General features: G+C 36.0%; 1 protein-coding gene across 1 annotated transcript in view; it reads right to left on the bottom strand.

Moving 5' to 3' along the window:
- Positions 1–10,227, bottom strand: part of LOC104494715 (protein Hook homolog 3) — a gene marked incomplete at its 5' end in the record, with an annotated part of 15,742 nt that overhangs the window by 2,001 nt on the left and 3,514 nt on the right. The window contains 5 exons of the mRNA XM_010137580.1: positions 32–103; positions 220–324; positions 2,733–2,833; positions 4,715–4,797; positions 5,627–5,661. Of these exons, the coding sequence (XP_010135882.1) occupies positions 32–103; positions 220–324; positions 2,733–2,833; positions 4,715–4,797; positions 5,627–5,661 (396 nt within the window). The remainder of the gene's footprint in view (positions 1–31; positions 104–219; positions 325–2,732; positions 2,834–4,714; positions 4,798–5,626; positions 5,662–10,227) is intronic.

Here is a 10,227-nt window from a genome sequence, read left to right as displayed (position 1 = left end):
TTTTTTAGTAAAAAGTTTGGGAGATTCTTACCATATTGTACCAGGCACTAACAATAAATTTCTCTTCCATTTCTCTTTGACATTTTGTTTTTTCATATTCTTTCTATAAAACAAACATAAAAAAGCACACATTAAAAACCAAAATATAATAAAAGTATTAGTCTGTACCTAAAAATAATCAGGAAATATCCATCTACCAGGAAACATGAGGACTACTACCTCCAATGAATGAAACATTCTGTCCCGTTCCTGCAACTGATTTTTCAGAGCCTGAATCTCAGGAGCTGCACCCTGGTTCTGCTTAGGATCTAAGGTACGAATGACCTGTAAGAGAAAACCAGTTTGTTTTTAATTAAATCCTGCAAAAGTAATCTAACTGAAGGGTAAGAAATCAAGGAATTACAACCTTTTAAGACAGGTTAAGAAATAAAAGAAAGTGCCTTAAGACATGTCAGTGCTAAGAAATGACACTCCAAAATGTGAAACAGAGGGATGTGCAGTTATAAGAGGCTGACTCCTGTAAAACAATCTTGACAGCCACTATGACAAGTGCTCTGCCTCTGAACATCAGCTGTTACAGCATCTGAACCAGGCCCTCTTCTATAGGACCGTGAAACAAAAATACCAATAGGAAAAAGTGACACCTAACAGGTTTCAGATCCCAGACTCACATACACCATTCCTACCTCTAGCTGCAGTACCTTGGTGCCACAGTGGTATCAACATTTTCTCAAAGGTTTCTCTCTTTATGGTTAAGGTTCATCTCCCTGTCAGTTCCTCCTGCTTGAGGAAGGACTGCTTTGGTCCTTATGGAAAGTTACATCACAATTAACCTTCCTAGGGTACCAGGCACTGTCATTTCTAGATAGCTGTGTTAAATCATGAAGCATTCTGTGGCAAATGCATGATCATTATGTTGCTAATAAGATGAAAGGACACCTTGTTATGTTTGTATGTGGCATCCATGACGGGTAGCATGAGTGTTAGCAAACACGTAGCTAAACCAAGAATAAATTCAGCAAAATGCCTAGACTTTTAAGCCTTTAATAGAAAATAGCTTAGAACTTTTTTTATATACCCAGAGGTTATTAAAAAGACTTCACCTATTTTGTCTTTCTATCCAGTTCAGAATTGTGTCCAGACACTGAAATAAAATGATGCTTTAAATTTTACTATGTCATTTTTACAGATTTTTTTTTTTACATTTTTCCCCATGAAGGAAGATTCATAAAAGTGAATGTTTCTAAGAAACTATGATTTTGAGAAAATACACAGAAGCTATAATGATTGTACTCATCCTCACAAAAAAACAACCAAACAACCCAAAACATAAAACCTGAAAGTTGATAAGAAGATCACAAAGAGCTAACCTAACTGAAATAATTAATGCTTCTGCTGTAGAAAACACCCCTTAGTAACACAGCACATATAAATAACAAATCTTACTGTGTTTCACTGGAATACTCTGAGATGCAGCAACTTAAAATGTAAAAAACCTAAAAAACCCTATTTGCTTAAATTTTCTGAAGACTTTTGAAATGTCTCACAAGAAGCCATTGAGGAAATTACACAGAAGTAAAAGAAGGAAGCATGAAGTTTTGCCAAATTAGGAATCTACTTACAGATTCCAATTTAATGATATACAGCCATAGCAAAGATCTTGCTACTTGCTACCATGATCAGATGAACAAAGACAAACTCAGATAAAATAACAAGATACAGTAACAGAAGAAATGGACTAGACTGAGACAACAATATTGCCATTTCAAAGCTCGTTATCTATCCACATCCTGAATATCACACTTAAATATTAGCCACCTTCTTGACAGAAGCATGCATCAAGCTTTAAAGGCAAAGAGAATGCTGAATGTCATCAGAGAAATGTAACAGCTCTCAAAGGCTGTGCAGTTAAAAAGATGACTTTATTTGGAAAAAGCATCAATAAAAGAGACCATATTAAAATAGTTTCTAACCCAGTTAGATAAACCAGAACACGAATAGAAATCGGGGGCAAAGAACGAACAGAGACAGCAAAATAAAATTCAGATGGGTAAAGATGGCTCTGGCATCTTTTGCTTTGCTCATGTTTGTGTGTACAAAGAGGCAGAACTCTTCTTGAGAACTGTGCCATAAGCCCTCAGAAGTCCCAGCACAAATGCCAGTTAAACAGTACGCTCACTCAGAGAGCTTCCTTCCCTTGAAGGAAACTGGTTTAGATGGGTGATTCTCCAATCCCAAAATACAGCATAGCTATTTCAGTTATTTCTATACCACCAGTTGTGGTATGGACACTACTTTTGCTGATCTGTACTTTTGTCACTCAGCGACAGAAATCCAGAAGAACTTCTGGAAAAAATGTTATCACAGCATTAGGAAGGGTCTAACACCCTTCTTCTTGACATCAGCTGACATGAAAGCATGGTTTATGAGGTTTGTTTGGGGACTCTTAAATATCTGTAGCAGTGGGTACACATTTGCACAGAAGCATTAGAAGCACTTATGGATAGGTAGCAAAAGGGGACAGTCATTAACACAAAATCAGGGTAAAATTCCGCAGAATTAATCAGTATTCGTACTGTAAAGGTAAGAAGATACAAAGAACTCTCTCGGTCTTCCATTTCTTTCACTTGCTAGTGTGTATACAGATACCTCCTTTATTTTTATTCCTGTGGAGTAGACACGTAGTGCAGTCTGTCAGAAATGGATCATTAACATGGAACATGTATACTTACACTTTTGGCTTTCTCCAAATACTTTTTGTATCGCTCTTCCATTTGCTTCATTTCTTCCTCCTTTTTCCGTAAAGCTTCTTGTAATTCTTCAATTTTGAGTGCTTTATATTAGCAGATGCAAACATAGGAAAATAACGTAATTATATTATGCTTATTGCTTGTTTTCAACAGACATTTAAGGCAGAGCTAGAATGTCTTTCAGTTAAGAAAAGCTAACATAAGGAATCTAAGGTTACCATAGTTTTAATTACTGAACAGCTTAGAAACACATTAAAAAGGTGTATTCCTATATAATCTCATGAAATGGCTGTTCTGTACACAAACGTTGCTTTTTAGAAAATTACGAAAAAATAAAGAGGAACAGAATCATCAATTTAATCACGGAATACACTGAGAAGATGATTTTACTAATGAATTACAGATTCCATAATATCTTGGTATATTATTCCATAATAGCTATTATGTGTAAGAGTAGTAATTCTATAGCAGGAAGGCTATAGAAGCAGGCAGGCTCTTCAGCTCATACTTAAATCTGCTAAACTGTAACACTGAACACAATTTATCAGACTTGTGACACGAATATACTCTTTTTAATTTTTAGCCCACATTTAAGTGGCAATGCAGACCAGTAGAAAAATTTCATTGCACAGCCTTTTCCTGTGTTGATATAAGAGTATACCAAGCCACTATTGCTTACGCTCCTTTTATACATCTTCTCAGATCTTAGGGAAAAAAAAGCCAACTGCTTCATTCTGGATCAAATAGCGTATAACACTGATGTCTCTCAGACAACAACAGATACCAGTCCATCTGTTTTGCAGCCTCCTTTTGAAATGTTCTTTCATGGCTTTCCTTCATTTTTCTCTCTAAGCACTCTGAAAACACTAGGCTGATAACAGGACCAAGTAAGATTTTCACTGATCAGTAGTACTCAATACTCAGTAGCAGATGTTCTCCTGACATTTTTCGAAACATGCCAAGATTCTCGTACAACGCCTAAGCATTCTGGCCACAGCCAGGACAGTTAAAAGAATCTGAAAAAAATTATTCACATGCATTTCTTGAGGATGGAAAGAAAGGAAGAGGGTACAACCATTTTTTTATTTTACCAAGACAAAATTCCAGACCTAAATTTTTAAAAAGCAACCTGCAATTTCAGCAGACTAACTACAGAAGGCTCAATATACCCTAATGCTTAGAAACCGGTGAGTCAGGAGACTGCTACTACTCTTGCACTGAAGCTTATCAAGTATGACAGGATTATTTATTAGCTACTCATGAAGATCCTGGACCTCATTTCCAAGTGTTCTAAAGTTTCCTAAGATGTGGAATTCATAACATAATCTGCAGTTTTATCTCAACACAAATGAAAATTCTTTTTAGATACTGAATGTATGTAATTAATATTGAACTGATATTTCTATCTTCCTCAATCTCTCTGTGCCAAAGTTATTTTATTCACAAGTTATTTTAGGCACCTCTTTCAATATTCCTAACAAAAAAAGTAGCACCAATGTGCTAAAAAACAACTGATGCTTTGTTCTGGATACCATCTGAACAATATGCCATATCTTACAATCTCTCTGACTTCTGTTCAAACATTTTCTCAAATCACAACACAGTTCGGAAAACACTCTGATGGGGTATATATATTGGGAGTAAAAATAATCTGGTAATGGCAGCAAGGATCTCCTAAATTAGTATCTTAAGAGACATGATGAACCATGACAGTGACTCAGTATTTCTACAGAATTGTCATTTCTTACTACGGTGTTCTCTACAACGTGATTACTTGCATTTCAAGTATTAGAGGCATCTTCTTCGTCAAAACACCTTCCAGAAAAATTAACAACATACATATCACTGTCATTTAAAATACACACTTTGTTTATTTCGTACCTCCTGTATTTTTAGTAATTACAGTCCTTGCACATTAAATATATTAAATAAAAGGAAAGAAATGCACTGCATAGGTAACTCACAACTATTATTGCATCTTGGTTCCAAATCCTCAATAATAGCTCGTTTCTTTTGTAGTTCATTGTTAGCTTCATGGAGCTTCTCACTGTACAAACCATAAAAAGCACATATTGTTTTCCCAATATTATTACTGCGCTTGAATGAACATTAAGTGATATAAAAAATCCTCCTCAGACAGTAATATATTTCTGAGAGCATGACTGATTTTTGCTGTTGGACACGAGGACAAATGACAATGCCACTGTGGAAATATTTGTTAGAAAAGCTGTTAAATAAGCTAAATAAATTATGGTATATATTATGGTATATAGAGAACTGTAACCTGAAACATCTCAGTAATTATAACTGTAAGTTCTAAATTAAGTTTCATTGCACAATGCCTGCCTAAAATGAATACTCATAATTGAGATTACATTGAAAAAAAATGGCTACGCACAACAGCAACAGAAACTATGTTTTTGCAAACGAGTCAAAAAGCAGTTCTTTGATTTTTACGCAAGTAAAAGAGGTGCTGAAATAGCAGAACAAAATTATAACACTTCCTAAAATGTTACCTTTCATGCCACAATGTATACTAAAGAGTAAACAATTTTATTTTCTTTACATTAACATGCTTTCCTCAGAACAAAATTGCTAAGTCCTCTGGAATAAAGACTTACACAATGTTAAGCAAAGTTTTCTAGCCACCACAAAATGACAGTTCCTTCGTCACTCTTACTGCTTACACAAAGGTTTTCCATGAGATGAAAATAGTATGAAATAGTATGAAAACAGCAGATTTGCAAAAAGTCCTGTGTTATCTAATTTTTCTTAGCTGTATATTTTCCACAGGCATGATTAATGACTGCCTTCCTTACCATATGGAAAACACATCATCTCTAATAGCAAACAAAATAGGCAAACAAAATACTTACAGATGTTCTTCAAGTTTCTTTTTCAGAAGAATTGACTAAAATAGAAAGTTAAATGACTTATTTTAATATATTGCAGAGCTTTAACATAATTTTAAAATTATGTAAAAACATGTAATTTTGACATTCTAACCAAAATCCAACTTTTTTTACTTCACTCAGGTTTAGATCACAACTGTAAAGCCATCACCTGTGGTAGCAATCCTTCTCTCCACAGCTGTGTGACCTCCCTGAAATTAGAGCACTTTAAAACTTTACAAATATTGCCCTAGGAAACAGCTCAGTAAAACCAAGATCCATAATGACAAAATTCTATGACAGTTGTTTTAATTTCTTCAATGTTTTTTTAATTAGACTTAATATATTAACCTAAAATTAGAAAGAGCAGCAAAATTTGCTAAAAGAGCTGTCCTATCAATACTGCAATGCAATCTGCAGGAAGACATGTAGGAAATTAGTTGAAGTAAATTCCTGTCCCCATAGAAACTAGAGGGAGTGTTTCTCACTGGAGTATAGTGGAAATTTTACCTTTTTCTTTTTTTCCTCATCTTTCTGAGAAAAAGATGACTCTCTACAGACACAGAGAAGTTACCATACAACTTACAGTGTTCCACTTTCTGGTTAGATCACATTTAAATAAGCTCTTTGAATATTCAAAGCAATTTTTTTTTTATTTTAAACTCACTTCATACACAGCAAGTATCTTTCGAAAAAAAATGAAACAAAACACCACCCTGATAAATGTCTACAAACTGAAAGTAGTGTTAAGTAAATAGAAAGCCATACTCACAATAGCCTTGAGCAGAAGCCCATGCCAAGAAACAGAGATGACATTAGTATAAAGCAAAACAGCAGCCAACAGAAGAAACTATTTAGAAAGTCATGAACAAAAAAAGTTAAAGCTATGCATTTTTTCACATGTGCACATTTTTCTCCTCTGTTCTCATCAGCAGTTTCATCCTGTAACATTTTCTAAAACATATCACTAAAACCAAAATTATAAAAATATTAAAGTAGTACAGTTGTAAATCATTGTGTCCAAACCAGAATTTTAAAAGAGAACAACTGCTATTTTGGAAAGCGATTTTAAGAGAAAAATCATACAAGTAGCAAAATGGGGGAAACTATGAAATTTACTGCCTTACAACCAAAATTATGGGATGCGTGTCTTTTTGTGGAATGATTCTGAATTGTGTTATTGCCACACTGATTGAACACAAGACAAATGCAGAATATTTAAATCAGAAACTGCCTTGGTTTGTGTTTATCCAGTACCAATCACGTTCAAAGTCTAGCAGGTGATTGATAGTCCAGAATGCCATCAAATTATAAGATAAAATCTTAAACAAAATTCTTCACTTTTTTTTCTTCAATGGTCTTTCAACAAAGATTTAGACACCTGGCCAACAGAGAGAACTACTGTGTGCACCCCAAAAACATTTTAGCTTTGTTGTAGTGTAAATACTTCAAAATACTGTCTTTGATCACATTCCTGGGTCATACTTTCTCATTATTTCAAAGCTGGATTTCCTTCTTGCATTGTAAGACAGGGAGGAAGCATATAAAAATCAAGCCAGCATGACTCTACTGACTTCAAAGTCAGAAATCTGCAGCGACAAAGGATCTGCATATTTTGACCATTTGGCTTTTCTCTTTTCCAGCTCTCTGAAGAACTGTAGCAGCACCAACTTTTCCATAATAAAAGTCTGTAGACATCTTTCTTGGTCACAAAGCATTTGAACTGGCATCATCACTTACACCTGATCATTGAGGGGATTATTGTTTGATTTGGACAAGAAAGGGGAAAGTTGGCAGCAGTGCTCATTTTCCTAAAGTAAGAAAAATGAAAATTGAACTTATATTTTCTTTTGCAATCGTTGTATTGTACTTGGTTTTAGCTCGGAACAGACACAACTACTTGTCAACATTGATTCCACCAGTATATAATCCTATGTATTATTTGCATAGTACCAGCATTGCTTTGGAAATAACTCCTCTCCCATGTAAGCAGATTATATGCTCTCCCAAAGAAGACACTAACAATCAACACGCAAATAAAAGAAGCAGAACTGAGTTTACCCAAGATAGGAGATTAGGAAAAAGAATAAAAGGTAAGATGTGCAATTTCAGCCACCCAAAAAGCCTATATATACTTGTAGCATCACAGGTAAATTCCAATAAATTACTCTGAAAATGGGCAAACATAACTTCTTTGTAAGGTTTAAGTCAGCCTCAAACCCACATATCCAAATCCTCTGCTCCTAACAAGTAATTACTGTAATATTATTGTTCTCTCATAGGAACACCAGTCTCATTAAAAAGAAAAAAAATCCCAATTAAAAAACCGTTTTATCTACTTTTGAGCTAGTTTTACATTTAATTTCATTCAAATGTTTATCTGTTCATAACAGAAGACTATTTCTGTAACAAAACTGTAAAAACTAGTAAATACGCACTCGCTATTTTGCCTTTTCCTCCTATAGCTATGAAGTTCCATTTACAAAACACCAGAAAAAACCCCACTCATTATGTTGTGGTTTTAGAAAACACGTATCATCCCCAGCATTTAATTTCTATCTTTCTTTTATATCAAAAAAACCCACAGAAATAGTCTTTTGCCGGAAATTTCTTCCATGCTTAAACAAGCCAAAGAAACAGGTCTGTCCCCTTTTTGAAGGCAAAGTTTGGTCTTTTTCTGCATGTTAAGGCCATAGGCAGATAGCCAGGCTCTGGCCTGAGGTTAAGGTAACTTGGCAGGATTAGGGTAACTATAGAGAAAATACCTGAGAAAATTGCTTGATGAGTCCGGTAACACTGTGAGAAGATAACAGTTATAAACAGCACCATGAGGGATTGTTAGATTTCAAAGACGCTAAGAATGATCATAGAATATTTTGGGTTGGAAGGGACCTTTAAAGGTCTCCTAGTCCAGTCCAACCTGCAGTGAGCAGAAGCATCTTTAACTAGATCATGTTGCTCAGAGCCCCATCCAACCTGACCTTGAATGTTTCCAGGGCCAGGACATCCACAGCCTCTCTGGGCAATCTGTTTGACTGCTTCACCAAATGAGTAAAGTGGCTGCAGTTCACAGGTAGCCAAACAGGTAACAGAGCCTTTTAGGGACCTTTTAGGGAGGTGCTAAGTCAGAAAGAATTAGTAACTGTGTTAGCAACAGCATGTAAGGTCAAGATTGCTTATGTAACAGCACGTATCGGATGTGGTAGGGATTTAGCAAGACTATGTCCAGTGGCACAGAAGTCATTAAATGCAGGTTGTTTATGCAGGAAGGGATTAGATCAGAGAAAGGGAGAACAAGGATGACAAAAGAGAATGGTAATAAGGCATGCGAATGATGTTGTCAAAGCTGTTCAGGGTATCTGCTGAGTAGCCCTATACATGGCCACTGCTTTCTGGAAGAAGATAAATTATTCTGCTATTCTGACTACACCAGGCATGGCCAATTTGTTTCCGTAGTCCGGTAAGGTAAGGAGGCCTTTCCGAAGATAAATTATTCTGCTATTCTGACTACACTAGGCATGGCCAATTTGTTTCCGTAGTCTGGTAAGGTAAGGAGGCCTTTCGCTGGCTAGCAAGGCACCAGACCGGATAGACTAATCATGCATCCAAACAAGATGCGTCAACATCTAACATCACTGATACCTTCCTAACACATGCCTTCATCTGCACTTCAGTACAAAATCAAAACTGCTTTGCCAAACGGATCTTGGCAAGCAGCACGTATCATTGCAATGATACTTGCATGGAGTAGGATAGTGCTCTTACTACTTTTTGGGCAAGCCTAAAAATTACTTCAACTCTGAAAACAAACAAAACAATACCCAAGCCCGCATCATACATTTCTGGACCGAATAAAACCAGGATTTTCAGTTTTCTAGGTTGAGCATACTTACAGTGTAAATACACAAAAATACATGTTTCAGTGTTTTGCTGCAGAAAAGAAGTGAAATAGGCTGAAAATGATGCATCAGTGAACTGTATGCCATGTCTTTCCTTAATCTTTTTCTCAAGCTTCTGAAGAATCACTCTTCTTGTAAGGATGTCTTAAGGATAACTGAGGTGGTCCCAGCACCTACCTGGACAGCTAGGTTTAACTATGAGGTTTGCTCTGCTTTGTACGGGAGATTGGATGTGTCCATACCTTCAGAGGTTCTTGCAGCCTCAATACTTCTCTGACTCTAACACTGTCTCTTTTGCTTCTTTAAGAGTAAATCGAATCCTGCATACTAAACTCTGCAGAACAGGCCATGGGATTCATGCCTATAAATTACCACTGGTCAGACCTACACACAAGCCAGGAATGCAGTAACTGCCTCAGGAACTTGCCAGCTCTGATTTGATAAGGGCTCAGCAGGCTGTACCATGGTGGTGTTTTGCTGTTACATCATCTCAGATGATGCCTTCATAGGCTGCAACCAGTCCTGTGAGTGCTGCAGATACATCCTAAACTACTGTCCAAACCCTCTACCTCAAAAAGGGATACAATTAACATTACAGTAAATAAAGCTAAATTCAATTAGACAGGGATCATCATCTACAATACTCGATATCTGAAAATAGTTTTTTTCATATTCTTGTTCCTGCTG

This window comes from Buceros rhinoceros, unplaced genomic scaffold, assembly GCF_000710305.1.
Source record: "Buceros rhinoceros silvestris isolate BGI_N320 unplaced genomic scaffold, ASM71030v1 scaffold14546, whole genome shotgun sequence".
NCBI classification, from domain to species: Eukaryota; Metazoa; Chordata; class Aves; order Bucerotiformes; family Bucerotidae; genus Buceros; species Buceros rhinoceros.
The sequence above is the reverse complement of the archived record's forward strand: the minus strand, read 5'-3'. Positions and strand labels throughout refer to the sequence as shown.